The 24,122-nt window shown below is 44.5% G+C and overlaps 1 protein-coding gene across 2 annotated transcripts in view; it reads right to left on the bottom strand.

Annotated features, from left to right (window-relative positions):
- The window catches only part of ERN1 (endoplasmic reticulum to nucleus signaling 1), a 673,999-nt gene that overhangs the window by 214,355 nt on the left and 435,522 nt on the right, over positions 1 to 24,122 (bottom strand). For both annotated transcript variants that reach the window (XM_078654351.1, XM_078654350.1), the window contains exons 11-12: positions 22,163 to 22,281; positions 2,775 to 2,963 (exon numbers count right to left, since the gene is read on the bottom strand). In XM_078654351.1, coding sequence (XP_078510477.1) covers positions 2,775 to 2,963; positions 22,163 to 22,281 — 308 coding nt within the window. The remainder of the gene's footprint in view (positions 1 to 2,774; positions 2,964 to 22,162; positions 22,282 to 24,122) is intronic.

Genomic DNA, 24,122 nt, shown 5'->3' with positions numbered 1-24,122 from the left:
CATCGACTGACGTTGCTGCTTGGAACGCAACCTGTGGGCCCGCACACTGCATTGCCCAGTCTTGCATTACAGCCCTTGGTCTACCGACAACAGCGCTTCAGGAATGAAGACGCCACTGCTTGCACCGTGACCTGTCAGCACCGGGACAAGCAGCGCCCTACTTCGCATTGCAGCCCTGGTCTCACAGACGCCGCTGGACGGCAGCCACTGAGCCCCTGCCTGTGCCGTGGCCTGAGGGCACTGCACGCTGCACAGCTCCACTTCACACTGCAGTCTCGACGCGTGCTGATGCCAGCCCACCTGACTTCAAAATAATGGAGTTCGACCTGCAAGCGTGTGACTTCAAGGGCCCGACGACTCCTGCATTGACCTCCAGAACAGACACCTGCTCTTCGGAGCTCATCACGAGGTCCCCGCCGCCCTGCATTTCTAAAGGTCTCAAAAAAATCATTAAAATGTTCTAGACTTGCAGGTCTAGTAACCTAAATAAGCTACTTGACCTAACTGTAATGTACTTGACCCGTGAACTGGTCTCAAATTGTGTGATCCTAGGTTATTTTGCCTTATGAAGCAGCCTTTTTCTTTATTATCACATAGGAGAGCACCTTCAAATATGCAGGTTCACAATTTTTGCTGTGCAAAAAAACTCTTTATTTACTAGACTTTTTGTTTGGTGTATGTTTATCATGAATAGAGTACATATATAGGGTGCGCATGAATCCTGGCTTGCCTCTTAGCTCACTAATAGCATTGTCATCTGGGCAGGAGGAGTAATAATTCCCAGTTCATGTTTAAAAACTCACTTTTCATAAGTATATTACAAAAGCATGATGTGGTAGTCATTCACAGACAGATGTTTTCCATTGAAATGACCACAAAACTTTCCTACTAACATGTAGTTTTACTGATAATAGCGCATAAACAATGTTTGGAAATTGGGCTTAGGCAAAAATATTTCAAATGTGCACATCACCGAGTAAAGTGTTCTAATTTGTTTTGATCCAATAAAAATATTTTTTTCACTTGGTCTGAGAATGTATGGGGCAGATAATGAAGAAAATGGACCCATGGGTATGTATTTATTGGTTGCAGCCAAAAGAAAAATCTGAGATTTGGAGGCATCAAGGGTAGTGAAGTGCTCAGCATTTTCACCTGACTGGCTGGAAGTTGCGCAGTATCAAACAAAGTGAAGGTGCTTCTAAACAAAAACTACTTTTTTGCCTTTGGTCATAGCAATGCAGTTTACTGCTATGTTAACAATGATTTCGAGCTTGATTTACAGGAATGCTTCAAAGAGGTGCATACATGGCAGGTTCAACTCTGAAGAACCTGGGAAAAGTTTTGAAATATCTAAAGCATACAAAATTCACCTTGAACCTGGGGCCATTGCTCTATCTCGATTCTCCTCTGTTTCAGGGAATCAGTCGCAACGTTTTTTTTAAACACTGTATGTACTACTGCATCCTGTAACATAGCTCCTCATAAAAACATGGTCCTGCTCTTCTTCTTAGGTGACATGATGTTTAATAGTTCAGGCCTGAATCTGCCAATTGGTTACCCTTGGAATCAACCCTTTCAAAGTGCAAGCATGTTAATCGACACACAAACCCACACTGCAAGGAATACCTCCCATCAGTCAAATGTAATTCTTAAAATCATAGCTTTCAACCTCCTTTTTCCTTTTCAAGCTGCAGTCAAGTCCCCAGTACTTTGTCAAATTGAAAATTAAACACATCCTCCTTGTAGGTTTTAATTAATCACCTTACTTGCACAGATTGTTTTCACTCCTATGCTTGCACTGCTTGAGCATGATGTAACACTCATCACCTTCTCCCTGAAGGGGAATGTCCCAGTGTGTTTGCATCCAGCGTAAGCCATTTACTTAACCTGTATTGAGTCAACTACTTTGGTGGATTTATCTCAACACTGCCTGCAAGTCTGTTCCTAAAGACAAATGTGCCTGGGAAAGTCTGCTACCATGCTACGTATTTCCTAAATTTGGAACACCATGCCATGCAGTCTCTACTTTTTTGTCATCATGTTCATCTTCTGAAACAAACTCAACTGCTACCTCATCACCACGTCAGCATGTGATAATACATCCTGTATCATGTGTACTCATCTTTCACCTGTTTTCCCCTAATGAGATTTCTTGCTGCCAGTTATTATAATCGTAACCCAATCATTGGTATTCTAGTTTATCCAATGTGATACCATCTAGTGCACTGCTTCATGTTTGCCTCTCCTTGTGCCCTGGTCAATAGGTTCATGCCGTGCAGATATTGTTAATAAACAACCCTTCAGAGTTGGATCAGCTGAACACATACATGAAGAGGAGAGCAGTTCCTGATAGCTTCCTAGAACATAGAATGGGAAGGCTCCCAGAAATTATAATACACTTATACTCAACGAGTCTGGGAACATGACATGAATTTTAGAACATCATATATTCTTCTTTGAGTACCATAGACCCAGAGTGCACTTTCAAACTTACATATGCTCTTATGCAGGTGTAAGAAAGAATAAGGGCCACGTCAAATGCTAGGGATATCTTGCCCAAAATTCAACAAGCTCTCAATTTGTCCGGTACAGATAAAGAGTATTTGTTGGCCTCCACTATTAACCATGCTCCTGGTTTACCTTGTTCGATAAACAAGCCTGTCTTAGTACTTTTGTCTTTAAGGCAAAGATTTGGGTTTTATTTTCATCAAACATACTGCATAATTTCAACACAAATGTGCTTTAAGATCAGATAATGGAATGGTCTCGTTTACCTTTGGATACGTGATCACAAAAGCTACCCATCCCGCCAATAGGAAGGTACTGAATATGATGGTGGCCATGTCTTTCAGCATTGTGTCCACAGGAGCTTCTGGCTTTGGTGGGAAACGGCTGTTCTTCTCTTTAATTTCATTTGACATTGAAGGGAACAGATCTTCTGAGGGTTTATCAACGTCAATCACCTGCAAAAAAATCAAAGCATGTTTTGGCATATTAGAATTGGTGAACTATGGAAACAAAGGTTTAACACAGAGAATTCTGTGTTCCAACAAACTGCACAATAACAAGAACACAACGCAAACAAGAACACGTTATTAATCAGAACTGAAAAAGTAGCAAATTCTTAATTGTGATGTAAATACTGAATATTTGTTCCTGAATTTGTGCATTAGTGCATAGACTTTTTCATGGCACTAAATAAGAAGTGAAGTTTTCCAAAGAGTTTTTTGACTGCAAGTCTTCTAATTTACAGAAACACAAGATTTCCCCAGCTGTGATTTTTCACTGAGAAAGTAAGCATGTTTGTGTCTCTCCATGTTACTCTTTACTGGTGAGAGATCTCACTTGTAGAAGATCGATCAGATGCTACAATATCTCTGTATTTCTTGGTCTATTATCAGTCCTCTATGGCTTAGCTGTTAAGAGAGGGCTATGGAGGAAGAACAGTGAACAGAAATAGGAGGTGAGGTGACAATGTCAAGGGTGTATCCATGGATCTTGCAGGGTCAGAGAAAATAACTCCTGGAGTCAACACAGATCTGTTTAGCATCGATATTACTTAAGAGTTGACAGCCAATCAAAGACTGAAAACTGTTGAGTCACCTCACCAGGCACATTATCTCCGAGTAGTGGAACCCTGGTGTCAAAAGGCAGCAAATTAGAATTAGGTTTGAAAGGAATCAAAATATTAAATCTGAAATGCAAGGTGATTTTCGGTTAGGGCCCATTTATTTTGCGGGAGGGGAGGATACTGGGAAGCTTCAATGGGACTCCTAAACTGTCCACCACTTCTTTCTTCTTTTTTTATGAGAGAGGAGGCACGTGGGTTTGTTTAGGTGGCAAACCCAGTGATATTTTACTGTACCCCTTTCTCATATTTACCTTTTAGTATCAGGGTTTGTCTATATGTAGCCGTCTATACTATATATGGTTTTTACCAGCATGGACTTTCTATACATTACGGGGATCTGTCCAGGAACAGAAAGGTATGATTTGCACTTACGCGGGCACCCCACGTGTATGCAGAGTCAAGTTTTGGTGCGCAAATGAATTTAAAGATATTTTGCCGGTTAGTTAATGGTGTGGCCAGCTTTAGCAACGTATTGGTGAGCTTGAGATTTGGCCATATAGGCACAATGTTATTCATTGAACCATTGCGTGTACACTGGGGATTAGTTACCCGGACGTATGCACATGGAACTCGCGCTCCCGTGCATGCGCTTAACTTCTGATTACCGTAGGACAGGGTTTACGGCCAGGCGTCTGCCCCAATTACTTAATGAGCACCAACTTCCGTGGCACTTTTGGTTCATTACTGGCTGACACACGGAGAGGGTAGGTGTACAGGAGGCAGCACCCAGGGACAAAGGTAAGCCGGTATTTGGACATCGCAGCTCAGAAACATCTGTGCCTGGGCTTTGTATTGCTACATATGGCTACATATCCCGATTTACTTTTCTAGCGTTTTCTTCCTGGTAATGTGCAGGAGTCCAGTGTTCTCGCCAGAGGAGATACCCTTCAACAAAGTGAGGGGAGCAATTTTGAATATTCATAATCACAACATAACTTAGTGCTGATGGTGCCGTGACTATTTGCACCCAGCGTTTAGGAACAGTGTCCTTTGTTGGTTTTGATATTTGATGAGTATGCCATGTATCGGTATTGCTGAATCCGCCCCCCCCCCCCAATTGGAGGGCTATCCTCTTCCTAAGGATACTCGAAAAGGAGTTTTCCTGAGCTACACCGTCCCCAAAGACTTGGCGATATCCCTGTCCACCTATATTGTTTTAAGGGCTTCCTCCACCCGACTTCCAAAGAGATCTTCTCCATCATATGGAAGATCTAAGATCTTATTCTGGGCAGAATGAGGTGCCTTTGAGCCATCCTTGTCGTCTAAGAACTGCTGCCCCTGCCAACTGCTTGAAACCTGTGATGGTGACCTCCATGGCAGAACCTATAATTTCATTGGACGCACTTTAACCCTCATGGAGGATCTTCCATGCCTCTTCCTTAGGCCCATACCTGGACCTACTAACAAAGGATGCTATGGCTAACCACATTTGGCATTCAAAGGCCTAAAATCGCCAGAGAATTTGCTGCGCTCACTGTCAAAGCCGATATTGAAGAAAAATGTTTGCTGATGGAATTTAGGTGTCTGCCATCCTTATAAGTATGAGCCGTAAGAGGTGCTACCGGATTGGTCGAGTGGCGCTGAGCAGCTTGTATGACGACGGAATCCGGTTTTGGGTGTCCTGTGAGACACGCTGGTGCATTGTCCATAGCCTTGTATTTATTTTGTCAAGGCGTGGAAGGACCGCTGGGAGCTTCATAATTCTAATTCCCTCTTCCCAGATGTAATTGATAATTGGTAAAGCCCTGACAGACTTACGATACAGTTCTTTGAAGTCATAAAGGAAACAGTCCAACTGCTTTGAGGCCATTGTCAAAGCAAATTGTTTTGCTGCATGCTCAAAAAGATTATGAAACCCTCCTATGTCCTCTGGTGGAGAATCTGTTGGAGGAGGTGTTGGTGAAGCAGGTAAGGAAATCTAATACTTATCCCACTCCGTACCCGTGTCAAGAAGGTGTCCTCCTTCCCGCTCTTCATCCGACGAGACTACTTCCTGGCGAGGAATGGACTGTGGAGTATTTGGAATTTACAACCTTGTAGGAGTGGAGCGTTGCACTGGTGACCCCATTCGAGGTAGAGGTTCGGCCATAGGCTCTGCAGGTGGGAATCGCCTGCAGTAATCGTTCAACATAAACTGAAGATCTAAGAGCAATGCAGACGGCATTGTGATCATGTCCTGCTGATACTGTTGATGGCCCATCTCAGGTTTGGGATATTAAGCTTTACGATAATATTCCTGTTTCTCCTCTTCGCCCTCGTCTTGGTACTTAACATGCAAGTCCAATGGACTATACGCATCCCCAAATGGGCCATCTTCAGGAATCTTCTTCTTCCAGAAGATGCGTCGGCAGACGAGGTGTAATCTTACTAGAAGTAGTATGTTCTGGGGTAATCTCGGAGTCCATAGGCACCGCAGTAACCTAAGGCGATGATGATTCGGTCTCCAACAGTGATATTGGTTGCTAAGGAGTCTTTGTTGACGAGGTAGTTGCCGTCGACAGCTGTATCGACAGCAATAAAGGTGGATTCTTCATTGACGAGGGTGCCTCTGTCTAGGAGGGTGCCCCAGTCGAGGAGGGTGCCCCCGTCTATGACGCGGTCTGTCAGCGATGCAGTCTCCGTCGACGACGGTGCCTTGCCCAACGACTATTTCCCACTCGACGGTAGTGTCGTCAACTCTGATTTGTCAGTTGACGTTCTCATTACAGTAACTTCTACATCAACATCACATCTTTAAAGACAACAATGAAATCTTCGTCGACTATGCCAAAGAGATAGTCTACGATATCGGGGCCTGAGTGGCAGAGGATAGAGATGTCGTCGACAGTGAAAGGGCCATAGAGAAAGAGGTTGGTATCGACATTCCTCAGGTGCATCCCCTCGTCGTTGGGGAGGTGACCAACCCTTCTTAGACGGCAGAGAGCTCAGCGACAGCTCTGAAGGTGGATTTTATAGAGTACATTTTAGCCCTGGAGGTGGGGTTTTGGGCTCTGAAGCAGTCTTTGAAGGCTGTTCACTCCTGTGAGACCCTTTTTTGTTCTCTGTGGAAATATCCTGAGAGGATGTTTTGGCACATTTAGTATGTGGTTCTTTATCAGAGTGTGAAACATCCTATTCCCTTTTCGAAGGAAATTCTTGAGGAGGTAGAGTGCTCACTCTCCAAGTCTAACACAGAATCAGATCTGGTTTTCATCTTCTGAAGCCATATGAGAAGCAGTCCTTCATGGTCAGAGAGTCTTGCTTGAGAAGGTACGACAAATGTTGCAGCCTGACACCTTATGGGCTGGATATATGCAGTAAATGCACTCTTTATGAGGGTCTTCCATATATATTGCCTCTTCTTTAAACAGGTAGCACACTCTCTGAAGAGAGCCTTTCTTGCCTTATCTGACATGACTCAGTCAGAAATGGTGGCAAAATAACAGAAATAAAAAGAAGATATATCTGCTTAAAATATATATGAAATAAAGTCACTTTCCTGAAGGATGAAGTCCAGAAATCTTCTTTAGATGTGAGAAAGCTGAGCAGAGATCAGAGGAGACTCCTTAGCACAACGTGCCGTAGACAATTTAGGTACTGAGCTTCTCTCTGGAGGGTTCTAGAGGGTGATTCATGTCGATTGGTTAAGGCAACATTTGGTCTCTTTTTTAATAATGAATATGTGTGTTAATAAACTAAGTGGCCTAGGCCTTTTTTAGGCTTTGCCTAGAAGTATACTACTACACTACTACTACTACTACTACTACTACTACTACTACTACTACTACGACTATTTTAAAGTACCGGGGACTCCCATCATGATGACGGAGAATGATTCAAGCAAAGTTTCAATACTGGAGTTATTAAGTGTATCCCTGGACCAGCAGAAAGTAGTAGAGGAGGAGGTGTCTTCCATGTTAAAAAAGGCACTATAGTGGAAGTCCCACTGGGTCAGAAGGTTTTTGTAATTACACGCTTTCTATTGGAAAAGAAAGACAAAGGTTGGAGACCTGTACCAAATCTCGGAGACCTGAATAGGTTGCTAATATACATATGCTTCAAGATGGAAGGTATCCATCTCTTAGGAGATATTTTATTGGAAAGAGACTGGCTAGTGAAACTGGACCTCGAAGATGCCTATTTCAACATTCCCATGGCCAAAGAGTGCCAATGTTACCTCAAATTGTTCTGGCAAAACCACCTTTTTGAATTCCAGGCACTTCACTTTGGACTCGCTTTGGCACCCTGCCTGTTTTACCGAGGTGATGAAAGCAGTCATGTCTTTCCTCAGCGAGAGGGAAATACACCTCATTATCTATCTGGACAACATTCTCGTAATGTCTCAAAGTCAGACTCCAATTCTGGGGGCTTGGTCACAGTTGTATCTCTCCTTGAGAGCTTGGGTTTAATTATAAACAGAGAGAAATCTATTGCAACACCCTTGAGATCCATCCCTAGAATTTCTGAGCTTCACTATAGATACTGCGAAAGCAATTCTGCTTCTACCTTTGAAGAAGGTTTCCAAAATTCACAAAGAAAATAGCTTGGTGATAAAATAACATTCCCTAACCCTGAGAGAACTCGGCAGACTCTTAGGCTTCCTTTCCTCTTACATCAAGGTTATATTTCAGGCCCCCTTCAGAGATTAAAAGCAAGAGCTCTACGAGCAGGTTTGTGGTATGGGGACAAGGTTTTCTTGGACCAGGAGACCAAATCGGAGTTGACTTGTCAGCTGGACAACCTGGATGCCAGGAACGGACATGCAATTTTTGGATTCTCTCCAGATTACAATCTCGAATTTGATGCGACCCGCCTGGGATGGGGCCCACATTTGGATTTGTTTGCAAGCAGACTCACCTTCCAGCTGAAGAGATATTTCAGCTGTATGCCAGACCCAGGTATTTTAGCGGTTAACGCCTTCCTGCAACCCTGGAAAGGAACTCAAGCTTACGCCTTCCCTCCTTTCGCAATAATCCAGAGAGTTCTGCGGAAAGTCAGACAGGAGGTATGCTTTCTAGTGCGGATAACTCCCTTTTGGCAGTCTCAATCATGGTTTCCAACGATTTTGGAATTTATCTACAACATATCCTTTCTTCTACACGCAAAGAAAGGGTGCTTATGAAAAACGTTGATAGAGGGAACACCCTCAGATCTTGACAATGACTTTAAACCTTCTTGCCTGGAAGGTATCAGGAGATCTAAAGAGATGTCAGAACTTTCGGGAAGAGCTAGGGAGCTCTGAGGACTATGGAAGGAAAGGGTATGTTGGTGTCTGAAAAGGGACCTGGATCCCGTGGAGACAAGCATAGTTGTAGTAGCTTACTTTCTAGTGGAACAGTTTGATAATGGACTTGGCTACAGAGCGCTTGCTGCTATAGGCAGTTCTTAATTTGAGCCAGTGGTTCCGGTGCTCGGCACTGGCACATAATTGTAAGCACCAGTACCTATGACAGTCTGCAACATGGTGGCGCTGTTGTTTTTTTAAGTTTAGAGATGAACACAACAACTGTTGTTTATCAATTCAATCTACATCAAGAATGACTAATACCCGCTACCAAAGCCGTTCCTTTTACTTTGGGGTCCTGCAATTGTCAGAATTGTACCACTTCTAAGAGTGTGACTTATTGTTTTGCTGTTACTGTAATTGACAGTGGCAATGGGCAGTGCAAGCGGAAGTGGCCTGCTGACTAGAGCCCAGGTACTTTATAAAAAAAGCACTGGCTATAGGTCTGCAGTTTCAGCTGGTCATGCTTTGTTAAATGGAAGAAGTGTTGGATTGAGACGACCACATGAACTGAAGTACAAGACTCTCTGGGATGTATAGCTGGTCCTAAGTGTATTCACTTCTTGACCAAGTACAGATTTCTGAGTAAAACATGCTTCCTATGAAGCTAGCCTCCACAGTGCCTGATTTGTCGACGTGTGTAAGATGTGAAGGTTTTGAGGTAAGCAACAGAATTTATGATGCCTTTGGAGTGAAGTTTGAGATCATTAGAAGAACTAAAACAATGTCTCACTCAATTTTGTAATCCCAATTTTGATTTGTGCACAAATTTGTGTATGGTAGATTTATGCAAGAATAGGACTCTAGAATGAACAAACATCGCTCAGACTGTGTCAATCAGCTTCTCATTTCTTTTATACAACCTTTTAAAGCAGTGACTTGGGCAACAATAGCTCGATGGGTTAAAGGAACTATGCAACTAGCACAGGGGTCTCCAACCTTTTCTGCAGTGAGAGCTAATTCTGCTCAAGGAAAGTTCTGCTGAGCTACTAGCATATTTTATCACGGTAAAATGCTGATGATATGTATTAACATTACACTATGACCACCCTAAGCAAAATTATCAGTAGTAACCACCCTAAAATTGCAGGTGAAGTTATCAGCAGAATGCTAGGAAAACGTTGATCAATATTACATGCTTGTACTCAAGTAAAATTCAAATCATCACATGCTGTGTGCCACAATGGGTATCACGACAGCAGTAAGTCTCCCCCAACTCAAATTGAATTATCATTCAGCTAACAACTTTAAATGTGTTTTAGAATTGCAATATTTTGTCATCATTAGCATATTCGTTTTTGAAAATACACATATTTTTCTATCAAAATCCCTTTCCACTTTGAGCAATCAAACTCAATTTTCCAGAAGAAAAACCATTTCTGAAAAAGCATAATTTTTTCCTTTAAAAATAAAATCAGTTTTCATCGTTAGAAAATACACAGTCCCTAAAGATCAGCTTTTAGTTTTCATTGAGTACCGCCATGTAAAAATGCCTCTCAAGGACAAATTATGCTTCAAATACCCAGGTATTGGAATCAATAGGCCATGCTTCCTCACCATAACACTAAGAATGCCTCTGTTATGCCATATGTCACTATTAAACCAGGGCAACAACTGTGCCACAGCTGGATGCCAACATATATCAGTTATGGCCATTGTTATCAGAGAAGCTGTTGCCACTCTGTCAGGAATGGCTAAAAGCAGGCCAGTCATGCTCTTAATATGTCAGTGATGACAGCAAGTATGTAATTACTAGACTTGTATGCCCAAAATAGTCAAGGACGAAAATATTATGGCTATGGCACCATGAATAGGCACAATTGCATCAGAGATAATACTCTTATGATGGAGACCAGCATACATATTTGGCAGTCCTTGATGCTAGGAGTAGCTTTAAGGAATCAACACTGTTTATTTGGGAAGGACACTGTCACAAACCCTCACAAAAATGAATGTGATGCTTTTAATTTTCTCTGCCCTGGATGCATACTCTCTTCTCCTCAGCTCTTTGGTTGAACATGCTCCCAACTAACACATTTTCACTCTAGGTCTTGCAGTCACACCCTTCGGTGGTTAAGCCTTGGTTACTGCTGCTACTATTCTTTGATGTCACACACTGCGACTGATCGAGCAGGGCGGACAACATGGCCAATCTCCTTCTTAGGCAGATTTAAAGTGGGTAAAGATGGTTCATGTGGCCGAATCATAGGCCAACGCTGCAGCTTCCACATGCTTCAATACCCTCCCCATACTCAGCAAGACCTTCAAATGGACCTACCCCCGAATCCAGGAAGACCGTCACCATGCACACATTACCAGCAGGCTGGACTACGAGAACGCCCTCTATGCCGAAATCAACAAATCTCTACTCCACAAACTTCAGACTGTCCGGAACGCCGCAGTCCGACTCATCCTCCGCATCCCACGACAAGACCACATTACCTAGCATATACGAGCACTCCACTGGCTCCCCGTCAAAAAAAGTGACCCTCAAGCTGCTCACACACACCTATAAAGACCTCTAGAACACTGGATCCCAATACCTCAACGAAAGAATCTCCTTCTACACCCCCAAAAGAAACCTCCGCTCCGCTGACCAGGCCTTGGCCGAAATACCCTGCATCCACAGAACTAGAACAGGAGGCACACCCTTCTCCTACATCATGGCCAAGACCTGGAACAAACTCCCCCTCAGCATAAGATGAATCCCCACCCTGAAGCATTCAGGAAGGGCCTCAAGACCTGGCTTTTCGAATGACCTGAGCTGCCCAAATCCCCCCCCACATACTCGCCCAGCGCCTTGAGATCCTCACAGGTGAGTAGTGCGCTCAATAAATCCCTAATTTATTGATTGATAGGCCACCACAGTGTGTGTTTGATTGTTATCAACAGGCCCTGCCATTAGTTTGGCTGTCTGTGACTCTTAAGGGTAGTGAAATGAGCAATGCTGCCTTCTTTAATAGGCACAGAATCCCTGTGATTGGCTTGGTTCAGGCACATTCTGTGAGGGGTGCTATGGCAAGTCAATCCTTCTGGAAAGGTGGAAGACTAGAGGACATGCTTCGGGCCGCAGAATGGTCAAACTCGACATTTGCCAAATACTATTGCAAACGGATTGAACACATGTCGAATGTGGTTTTGCAAAGCTACCAACATGCATAATGGTAGCCTACGCTCTTGTAACAAATTAGCGATTCTAATTAGGTCTTGTGGCGTTAACCGCGCGAAAGCGCGGTCTCGCCAGAGACCTATTGTCAGCGACGCAGCTTTCCAGGAGACAGGAGCTGGCCGCGCGCATCTTCCAAAAGGCGATCGGAGCAGGCCACGCACGCGTGAACGCGCAAGCTGTGGCCATCTCCTGGGAAGCTCTAACACACACACAGCCACACATCCCCATGCGCACACACAGCGACACGCACACAAGCCCACATACACGCACGCACACATAGAGACACCCCCCGCACACGCGCATCGAGCCCCCCGACCCCCCCGCCGCCTAGGAATATGAGCACCAAACGAAAAGGTCTCCCATGCCCGGTCTCCCATGCCCTCAGCCGTTATTATATCCTGATAGGATATAACCATTGCTGAAGCCAATTTGCGGACTGAACCGCGATGTCCCTGCAAACATTTCTGCCTGCTCACCTCCTCAGCCAAGCACTGCCCTCCTCAGCCAAGAACTTCATTTACACGTTAGCACTGCCGTCCACTCGAACCGTTCGAAGATGGCGCTCGCTGCTCTGCTTCTCTATAAACGCCGGTAAAAAGACCCATTTCAAGAGGGACGTTTCTCAGACAAACAGCTGCAAATGCCTGCTCTGGCATCGGCCCGCCCCTTCAGCTAGTAGATCCGCCTGATTGGTGTATGACCAGCTATCCTGATGCATGGCGATCTATTATTCGTCACAATTCGCAGAGTTCAATGTAACGTCTCTTCCAATTGGTGGAATCGGCTTGTCTTTAAACTTTCAGCGCTCCGTACAACACTAAAACCGCGCCTCTGCCTCATCTCGGTTCTTTGTTTTTGTAAAAGCGCGGACTGTTATTGTGTACGTCCTCGACTCTGGCACAGTTTGGAACAGCAGCCTTCACTTTTATTTCATTTAAACATGACCGGGCCCGCCTGGGCATTCCAGCCGGGTGCACAATAGTTGGTAAACAACTTTAAACAGAAGGGTTTAGGCACACGCACGATAGGTGACACAAACAGATTTAGAATTGTGTTGTTTTCACGCAGCAGCTCAGCGGATGAAAAATCAGATTATGCATGTCATAGAGCACAACCAGAGATCTAACAAAAAGGTGCGCTTCTTTACCATGTTTAAAAACTGGGTGCAGGGATAGATAGGACTGGAGCGGACGATGGGACGGGCTGTTTTGGTGAATCCAGGCCAGAGGCGCCCCCTAACATGTCCTTGCTAGCCTCATACTCACTGCCCCCGACTTGAAATAGGGCTTGTTGCCTTTTTTACACCGGTGCACGGTACAGTTTCAGCCAATGACGTGGACAGCCCAGAGCAAATACAACATTTCATTCAACCGACCAGAGCAGAGCTAATGCCGACCACTTTCTCCGGTCTGTCGGTTCCCTGATCGAGGAACAGGTGCCCAGCCACGGTGTTAAATGTGTACAATCTGGCCCACGTTTGAAGAGTGCCAACTGCGTGGGCATCATGTAGCCTGCAGCCTTGCAGGACTGGACACGTCAGTGGGACTGAGCTGAAACTTCCAGCTGAGCTGAGTCACTGGAGCCCAAATTGGCAATCACGGAGAAGAGGCAGAATGTAATCTGAGACCGAGGGGCCATTTCCAAGATTTATCACCTCACTTGATACATTATGTATCTCCTCGGAGCCTATTCAACACGATGTTTAGTTGGTACACAAGCAACATTAGCACCTGGTTCCCGACTGCTGCTTCTGCGTGGGCTCATTTACTCCAACAGATCCCGGGGTTTGGTTAATTGGAGACCAGCGCCCCCCCACCCCCCCAGCACCGCTGATCCTCGAGTCTCATCCTTCTGTTTGTTTCAGATATAGCGCAGCTCTGCACCTCTACGACCCCTGTCTTGCCTGCGAGTTAGGCCACGCCCACGCTGCTGTATTTAGCGCTTTGTGAACCAGACTAAAGCTGGTTGTATGGAACAGTTGTAAGCAAAAAGAATACTGAGTTCCCCGGAGATAAGAAGGAGGTATGGGAATGTGGAGACACAACCAAAGTCAGGGAACTGGATGTTCCCTTGTTGGAACTAGGGGACCTCACACACCCAGATATCTAGGTGTCATGCTTCATCATTGGTCTCCTGCTCCTCGTCAGACTGGCGCTGCAATGTCTGACGGGCGCCGTAGGCGCTCTTTGTTGGAGATCTTTTGTTCCAGCCAGTAGTTTGAGTGCGTGTGAGGGGTCTGGTGGTAGTGTAGTCGTGAGGGGAAAGTGAGGTTTAAAAGGAGGTGAGTCAGTCCACAAGGGACTTTTATTCGGGTGGCTGACTCCCTTGTTAAAAGGGTGGGAGGGGAGAAAGGAACTGCTTGTTTGACAGCGGACTGACTCAACCCTCTAAAAGGTCGACATGTTTCATGTCTGTCTGGCAATTCTTCAGGACCTCAATAGTGATCTACCACACAGTGAAAGTATTAATAAGAAATAAGAGTAAAAAGATACAACCTCACTGGGTCAATCAGGGAGCAAGCCAACACGTCCTACTCTAAGGGGGAACCCTAAAATACAACCCTGGAGGGCCCCGCAGTCCGTTCCCGTGGGGCTGTTCGAGGAGGTAAATTACCTGGTCAATGAACAGCAAGGGTGGAAAGACCTACCCCCCCACGCGCGGCGCTCCAACCGGTAGCGCGGAACAGTTGTCTGAGTGCACTGCTGTTTGGTTTGTTGAGACAGAGGTTTGTTTCGGATGAAGTTTGCACTCTACTGCATGCTATGGCTGCGCTGGGTTTAAACCCCCCCCCCCCCCCCAGTAATGTAAACAATATGCAGAAAACCCGTATTATTGACGCTATTTACATATATGCACACAAAGTGAACTCGCTTCGAACGCCTGTCTTATTATCCAACCCACCTCACTCACGTCATTTGTCTACGAGGGTGAAGAGCTAGGTCCGACTTTCCGGGACTCAAACCTGTGAATGTAGCATACTCCCACCCCTCTGCAGATGCGGGCCAGCAACCAGACCTGCAGGTCGGCGCACACATCCTGGTACCCTTAGAACAAGCTTTACTGGGAGCAGGTGAAACAAGCATTTGCAATGCAATAGGTCTCGCATTTAAGCTATTGGCATTGTAAAGGACAATGTCTTCTATTTACGTTTAAAAAATCAACACATAAATAAAAGGCATTATCATTTACAATGCCAATATCTCAAACTCTCGTTTTTTTGTTGTTGCAGTTTTACATAGTACAAACTCGGCTCAAGGGCACTGGAGCGCTTCACACGAGCATGAGTTACATTACACAAGGCTAGATTCTTTTTTAGGCACAGGGGAGTAAGTGATTAGCTCAAAATCACAGGATGTGGAGGAGACGCCAGGACTCGGACTCTAGTTCCAAAGTCGGCAGTTCTTGCCATAACAGCACACGCTCTAAAGTAACAAGTATTTGCAATGCAATAGGTCTCACATTAATAAAGTTTGAGCTATTGGTGTTGCATTATTATTAGCAATACCAATAGCTTTAACTTTAATAATACGAGACCTATTGCATTGCAAATGCTTGTTATTATTTGGCCAGGAGGGCCTGAATTTCTTTAAAGACACAGAGGCTAACATTATCCCACCCTCCCATCTCTGAAATGGATAGAGTTTCTAGAAAATAAGAAAAAAAATGTAATACAAATCCAAAGGAACTTAATGGAATGTAATGTTTTAATAAGATCTCAAGTTATGTTACATGCCTTGTTACGCGCTTTTAGTGTGAAACCTCTTACACTAATGTCTGTAGAGGATGCTCTAAGATTTGTCTATATTTTCAGATAATTCTCAGTAGTTCAGGCCTTTCTGTTTACATCACCAGGAAGATGCCACACACTGGGTGCCTGGCTTTTTGGGTCCTACAATGCAGTTTCTTCGCATCCAAGGATCTTCAGTCTTCCTGTTGTACCATACCGTTTCAAAGTTTTTCATAATATGTGATGGATTAGTTAATTCCGCATTTGAAAGAGGCGGATTGTACTATATGCATGCCTACTATTTTCTAGCTGTATTCTGTTCTAGAACAATCTTTATTGTGATGTAATACTTTAAAGTAGCTGTGTGGAGTTGGCATTAAAGGATTAATGCATAATGTTAGACTTTGTCTTTAATGAAATTCAGATTATTTGGCATAGTAATTCGGAGAATCACTATTTCACTCTGCGAAATCACAGATTATCCAACCCTGTAGAAAAGGAGACAACCAACCCCCTACAGGACCTACATGATCCAGGATGTGGGATCTAGGGCTGCTTTCCTGCATTACCAGGGGGAGCAGGGGAGGTAGAAGAGGAGGAGAGATTGCGGGTAGACCCACGTTGGCGACCTTTGGTTCTTCCTCTATAGGAGTTAGAGCGTATTTTGCTGCTGCGGATGTTGTCGCAGGCTACATAGGTAGACCTTCCAAATCCACAATATTTTTTATATCCAAAACCCCTTGACTGGGTTTGCAGTCCCAAAGACTTTGCCGTAGCTCTACTGTCTTTAAACCTTTGAAGAGCAGAATACACCTTCTCCCCGAAAAGCTTTGATCCATCAAAAGGCATAGCAACCAGAGTAGCTTGAACATCCGGGGGAAAATCAGAGGATCCAAGCCAAGCTTGCCTCCTGGTACCAATGGAGTAACCCATAACTCTGGCCAGTGAATCAGCCGTATCCAGGCCAGATTGAATAACCTGTCTAGCAGCAGCCTGAGCATCTGACAGAACCTCCATAAAATTTCCCCAATCTTTATCGCGTAACTTGGGTGCCAACTGCTTAGCCGAGTCCATCAAGGCATGAATATAACAGCCTAACAAACAGGTAGCATTGCAAGATTTAAGAGCCATGCTTGAAGAGGCAAAGACTTTCTTAGGAGACTGCTGCAGTTTTTTAGAGTCTCTGTCAGGAGGAGCCTGGGGAAAAGCGCCCGAACACTGTTTAGAGCAGGATGCCTGTACCACCAAACTTTCTGGAGAAGGATGAGAAGACAGAAAGAGAGGATCCCCTGGAGCAGACCTATACCTTCTTGCCACCAATTATGACATTGTTCTGCATTCTGTCCATCAACTGTTGTTTTGCATTTGTCACCCCGAGGGGGATGGGTATGCTCAGACGTGAGTCCCATGCTCTCCACACCACTGGAGTCAAGCTATCCTGGCTGATGACGGCTGATAGCCAGAAACCGGTCCTAGGATGCTTGATTCCGGTCCAGGAAAGACATGGCTTGGCAGTTCGGGCTGGACTGTTCCCATGAGGCACAGGGTCAAGGCTGATTTGCATATGGCCATGTCTGAACTGGGGTGGTGTGGAGTGCAAAAAAACGATGGATTTAGGCCCAGATCTCTGTACTGGGGTGAATGTATGACATTGTTCTGCATTCTGTCCATCAACTGTTGTTTTGCACCAATTTAGACACAGCAGGAGAAGAGAGTGGTTTCCGCCACACCTCAAGAATGGCGTCAGACAAGGCTTCAATTAAAGGTAACAAGGGCTCAACTATTGAAGAAGGCGAATGTAAAACCTCAGTGAGCAAATTTGGCCTATATTCAGCAGTTGGTAACAAAGTCCAAAAGCTCTGCCACCATTCTAATAACAGTATAGTATGGGGCTACCTCTTGAGGTGGAGAAGCCCTTGTGGAAGAAAGCTCCCACTCAAGAGAAGTGTCCAGCCTACTTGCGTGTTGTATACCTTCAAAATCATCAACTGATTCTTCTATTTCACTCTCTTCAACCTCCTGCCTTTTATACTGCTCTTCCTCCAGCAGTCTCTGCGCCTCTAACCTTGATCGAAATCTAGGAATCGGCAGCACCACATGCGGCGCCAACATCTCTGGAGCCAGTGTCGAAGGAGGATCTGAAGGCGGAATCGGCGTCGCACAAGGCCGAGAGGAAGGTCTCCCAGACGGCACCAGGGACACCATGAAGGGTGTCGAAACCCTTGGAGCCGGAAACTGCCATGACGGCGCCGTCGGTATGAAAGGCACAAAGGGTGCCTGGGAATAGTGCTGAGACACACCCAAGTTGAAGGCCAGCGGACCCTCTGGAGCTGAAGGTGCTCCGGAGGGGAAGGCTGCCTTAACAAACACTCCGTACATAGCATTAAAAAAATGCGTAGGATCTGATCCTGGAGTTGGAAGTTGCGGAAAAGGATTCGACCCAGAATCCAAACGAGGAGCATCCAGAGTTGGAACAGCTGAATCCACCGGAGCCACAGGATCAACCTAGTGCACAGGAGAAGAAGGAGAAGAAACAATCTGTAGTGGTAACCCTTCCAAATCCGGCGAACCCCTCAGCGCCGGAGACTGCGCCGAAGTGCCTTTTGAAGAAGGATATCTCTCCGGAGTCACTCGAGGAGAAGGCGAAAGAGACACGTTCTTTTTGACGACGTCGAGAGGCCGGCGAAGGCGACCTCGAAGCCTTACCCTTCGACGAACGGCACCGAGATCCATTTCTTCTCTTCTTTTTGTGTTTTATCGACTTCGGCGAATGCGAAGCAGACGACTTCGACTTAGCTCTTTTTCGGCCTCTTCCTCTCTTCTTCGCCTTAGCCATAAAGAGCTTAGCTTCCCGTTCTTTAAGAGCCTTAGGGATCATCTTCCTGCAACTGGAACAGTCCTCCACGTTGTGATCAGACGACAAACACCATAAGCAGTCTTCATGGGGGTCAAGATGGGCATGTGCCCCCCCACACTCTCTTCAGGGCTTGAATCCAGACTTCCTCGAGGAAGACATCCTAACAGCAACAGATAAGGATAGAATCAGCTACAAAGTATCTCAACAATATGGAGAGAGCCAGAAAACGTTACGCGTCGACGGCGTGGAAAAAAGGGAACTGACGTCATCACGACGACGAGGCTCTCTTATGGCTCGGATGATGTCATGCGGAGTCGCGAGCAGAGCCGTGGCATTATGACGCCCTTGTCGGCGTAGACAGCTAGGAAAAAATTCAGCGGAATGCTGGCGCAGGAAATATTCATAAGGTGAGGAATCCACAGGCAGATGTATCCTTCAGAAATTAGTGTTTGATTCTCTAGCCTTCTTCTAGCCCAACTAAAAGGGCCCCACACTTTGTATTTTTGCTGAGCAGGTGGATCCATTTAGCAATGTCAATGGTGTTTGAGTAGATTAAGTTACCTCTTACTCCCTTGGTGTATGGATGATCAGTGAGCTATATAAGGGCGACTCTTAACCTCTTGTAAAGGAGCAGAGTTGATGGCCAACTATTCGGCAGCAACTTGGTCATCACCAGACCCTAATCACACAATGCAAGCTCAATGATGGGACTCCAAGTCTTTTTCATAAATACAGTCCTCAGAACTGCAGTGAAAAAAATATCATAGGTATACAATTATGTAGAAATCGTGTGGCATATGTTGAAATCTGTTAATACTGCTCAAAATGTTATGCTTGAAAACTACAATGATACAAAGAGATAAATGTAATGTCCATATTCCTTTAGCAGTAATCTATATTACACTGTGCGGTACTTTTCCTCAGGTCCAGTGAAGACCTGGCTTGTCAGTTCCGGCTGGACTGTTCCCATATGGGTCAGGCTCAAGAGTGATTTGCATATGGTTGGGTCTGGAACTGGGGTGGCGAAGTGAGCTAAAGAACGATGATGGATTCAACTCAGATCTGTGACTGGGGGTGAGAGTCTGAAAAGTTTCAGCGCTCCGTCCATGTTATGTTAATATATTTCTAAAGCTCTCGAATACCCATGGGTGTCTTGAAGCAGATTGGGAATAGCAGTATAAGAGAGTGCAGAAGAGGACTAGAGGTTAAAAAGCCAAGTATGTATCTGTTTCGTAAAACTCAGTAATGTGGTGGGAGCTGCTTTGATAGTTATAGGCAGGCTGTTCCAGAGAGCCGGAGCGTCAAAGGAGAAGCAACTGCACCCCATTTGAGTCTCTAAAAAATGGGGCAGTAGACTATCAGGGAGTTTTTAGATCGTAGGTCTGTGCTGGGTATGAACCAGAAGAGGGACTGTTTGAGGTAACCAGGACCTAGATGATGCAAGGCCTTATAGGTAAGGCATAGCGCCTTGAATTTGATGCGATTTCCCACTGAAAGCCAGTGGAGTCCCTTAATGAAGGCTGAAACCGGATGGAACTTGGGAAGATCAAGAATAAGCCTAGCAGCCGCCTTCTGCATGCTTTGGAGTTTTTTCACATATTGTTTTTGGAGCTTAACAAAAAGTCCATTAGAGTAGTCCAGCTTCATGAGTATTAAGAAGGAGATTACTGTTTTTCTGGAAGTAAAAGGAAGGATCTTCCTGATAATTCTCAAAGTATTGAAACTGGAAGAGACAGCTGAGCTAATATGCTTATTAAAGTTCAGCTTGTCATCAATAGTTATACCTACATTTTTTGGACTGGAATGGAGAAAGTACCTAACTCTGTTGGCCATCATACTGGGCTCCAAAAGTGTGGATTATTACTGAAGAGTATCACCTCCGTTTTCTCAGAGTTTAGTTTGAGGCAATGCATACCCAACTAGTTGCTAACGGCTCTCATATAGTTGTGAAACTGAGAAATGGTGACTTTCGTTTGTGCAATGTTCTGCTCTAAAGCCGAATTGGGAGGGATCTAGCAGTTGATTTTCCAGAATGAACTGTGTCAGTTGTGTATTAATGATTTTTTCTACTATTTTAGCTGGGAATGGTAACCTGGAGATAGGACGCTAGTTAGCTGGATTATCAGCTTCTAGGTTAGGTTTCTTAAGGAGTGGCAAAATAGAAGCCTTTTTCCATAAATCAGGAAAGGTCCATTATCTTTGTGTGTTTGCACTGTTCGCCCTAAGTTGGCAGGGTATGCCCAAACGTGGGTCCCTAGCTCACTTTGCCACTGGATTCAAGCTAGCCTGGCTGATGAGGGGTACTACACCAAAACCGGTGCCAAGATGCTGGTTTCTAGTCCAGTGAAGACCTGGCTTGGCAGTTCGGCTGGACTGTTCCCATGAGGGACAGGGTCAAGACTGATTTGCATATAGCTGGGTCGGAACTGAGGTGGAGAAGTGAGTTAAAGAACGATGATGGATTCAACCCAGATCTGTGACTAGGGGAGAGTGAATGAAAAGTTTCAGCACTCTATCCGTTATCTCCTTGTGTTTGCCATGCAAGTATAGTCCCATGTAAAAATCCAAAGGCTAGGTAGTCAGGTGATACAGACACCTCATATCTGAGCACTGAAGAGAAGAGAAGCACACATAGTAATGTAAATAACTGGTAAGTAATTCAATAATTCCCATAAAACACAATGACAGAGCATCCTAGCAATTAGTGAATCGGAAATTGCAGACAATATGTTTCATTTAAAAAGACACCTTCTAATGCCAGCCCCACATCATACACACTTGCTAACATCTTCTGGGCAGTTGAAGTAAAAATGGTCATATTCGTTAAGACAAAACGTTGTTACGTTCTTTCTGGAGTTGCCGGGGCTGCTCACATTTTTACTGATCTACATTCTTTTTTCACATTTTTGAGCTACTCTAGATTTGATTAGGTCATGGGGTATGGATTCGGAAGGGTTGAGCTTTTATGCTTCAGTTTATTCCTCTGCAAAAAGGAAGCCCAATGTGCGGCAGTAACACCTCTGCCCATATAATGTAAAACTATTATTTTATATTTTGCTTGAACAGGAATGTTGCTTTGATTTCCTTGATCCCTCAAATATATATTTTCCTAATTGTTTGGTTTTCCCTCTCCAATCTCCGAATGTTAAATTCATACTATGGCCAGGTTCAATATTTCTATATTTTATTGGTCTCAGCCCACAATACCGTTTGTTTTGGGCAGAAAAACCTGTGTTTTTGTAATGTTTGAATTATCAGTAGGCTGTCACATTAGTAGTTTTCGCTCATGTATTATTCTACTCCAGGCTAATCATGTTTCCTTCTGAACGCTCACTGCTGAGTTATAAGCCAGGAAGAGAAAGCAAGAAACCAATCAAGAGCATTAATAGTATACACACATATGTAGCACATTAAGATATGTTTAAAAAAGACACAAGGTTTGAGAAAAGGTTATTCATTAGTTGTTCGGTATTCCCAACCATGCTAGGTACAACATTGTCATGATCATTTACAACCTCTTCGAAACTCGTCTTTTCTGAGCTGGCTGAGATCACATTTTCTTGTTTTTTTGGCAAACTGTGCGGAAACTTCTCCAGGATTTTCGCTGGTGCCGGTAAGGGAATTTCATGATGCCCTGAGGAGAAATAAGGAAAAGAAAGGTTGTATTAATACAAATGTTTTTATGTCGAATCCAAACAGCTACATCATCCTGAAGTGAAAACGGACTGGCTGAGAAAGATGTTTTTTAAACGATGTCCTCTCTACTGCTACAAAAACAGTTGACAGAGGGAATGAATCTTCGATTCCAAACCATTTCATGAAGCTTTATGGAATGGAATCCTACACACTGTGAAATAATTCTGCAAATAAACTTCTAAGAAACAGTTGTGAATGTTACTGCGAAGGGTATGCGATTCTGCAAGAGACACAAGAGCATAGATTTCAAGCAGAGGATATTACTTTTAAACACTCTTTCTGCAGACATCTGATGGATACAGACAAATCCATGATAACAAATTTTGTATGTTCATGTTGAGTACAGAAATAGAACACTGTGCTGAAATCCAGCATCCTCAGTGGAATCCTGATAACCGCTTACACAGCAAGATGATACTATCTATCTTGTGAGCAGCTGAAATGCCACCTTCAAAAGTGTACAAAATAAGCATCCACAACAGTGGGCATATATAGAGACAGATGTCACCCACGCATGCATATACAAGGATATAGATACATAGACAATATCGAGCTGTAGAATATGTAAACACATATGCAGACTGTGTGGACTGTCAGAGCCACACTACACACTTTCAAGAGCACTTGAAACATAGCATCGACAGTAGATATCGAAATGTATCATCAGATAGTCATTCTGAGCAAACCCGTCACAGAATCATTTTGGTCCAAGAATATGGCAGATTCCTGACATCTAACAGAAAGCTTGCTTTCATATCAGAGAAGAGAGAGAGGGGCGAGAGAGAGAGAGAGAGAGAGAGAGAGAGAGAGAGAGAGAGAGAGGAGAGGAAAAAGAGGGCAGAGAGGAGAGAGAGGGGTAATATAGAGAGGGGGAGAAAGAGAGGGGGAAGAGAGGATAGAGAGGATAGAGAGGAGAGAGAGGAGAGGAGAAGGGAGAAGAAGGGAGAAGAAGGGAGAAGAAGGGAGAAGAAGGGAAAAGAAGGGAAAAGAAGGGGCGAAGAAAGAGAGAGAGAGAGAGAGAGAGAGAGAGAGAGAGAGAGAGAGAGAGAGAGAGAGAGAGAGAGAGAGAGAGAGAGAGAGAGAGAGAGAGAGAGAGAGAGAGAGAGAGAGAGAGAGAGAGAGAGAGAGAGAGAGAGAGAGAGAGAGAGAGAGAGAGCGCGCGAAGCACAAACTGGAGAAAGAAACCCCAGGGACTGCAACAAGGAAAAGATAGTGTTTCTGCCCTATCTATATTGTGTTGTTTTTTTAAAGAAAGAAATGGGATACCTGAAGAGTATACCAAACACAAGTACAGTAGTACGCACAGTAGGCACCAACGGCACCTGTGTGAACTATGGCAACACATATTAGATACATACATTATACTTCGTCACACCAGAGATTGAGGCGTAAACAATACCACGAAAACCCAAACACAGTCAGCCCTGTGGCGCAACTTGAACCAGCAGGCAGCCAGTGACTGTTAACGTACCCAGTGTTTGTGAACGTACTGTGTCACACTGAAGCCTGAACAGAAACGGTTTGTTAAGTGGAAGAAAGCAAACATGCTCCCATGGGACACTGGCTGTACGGCTAAGACAGCATACATAGCCAAATGCTTGGAATCACAGCTAAATGCTTGACATTACAGCGAACAGCTGGAATGGTAAAATACGGGACGAGACAGTCGTGGCATAAACCCACTCGTACTGAAGGAGGCTGCATCCTCAGAGATAGAAACAGTACTATGGATCCACCGTAAAACAAAACGCATTCCAGGAATGCAAAACTGTAAACTCT

Source organism: Lissotriton helveticus, chromosome 7, assembly GCF_964261635.1.
Source record: "Lissotriton helveticus chromosome 7, aLisHel1.1, whole genome shotgun sequence".
Taxonomy (NCBI): Eukaryota; Metazoa; Chordata; class Amphibia; order Caudata; family Salamandridae; genus Lissotriton; species Lissotriton helveticus.
Note: the sequence above shows the minus strand (reverse complement) of the source record. Positions and strands in the feature narration are given on the sequence as shown.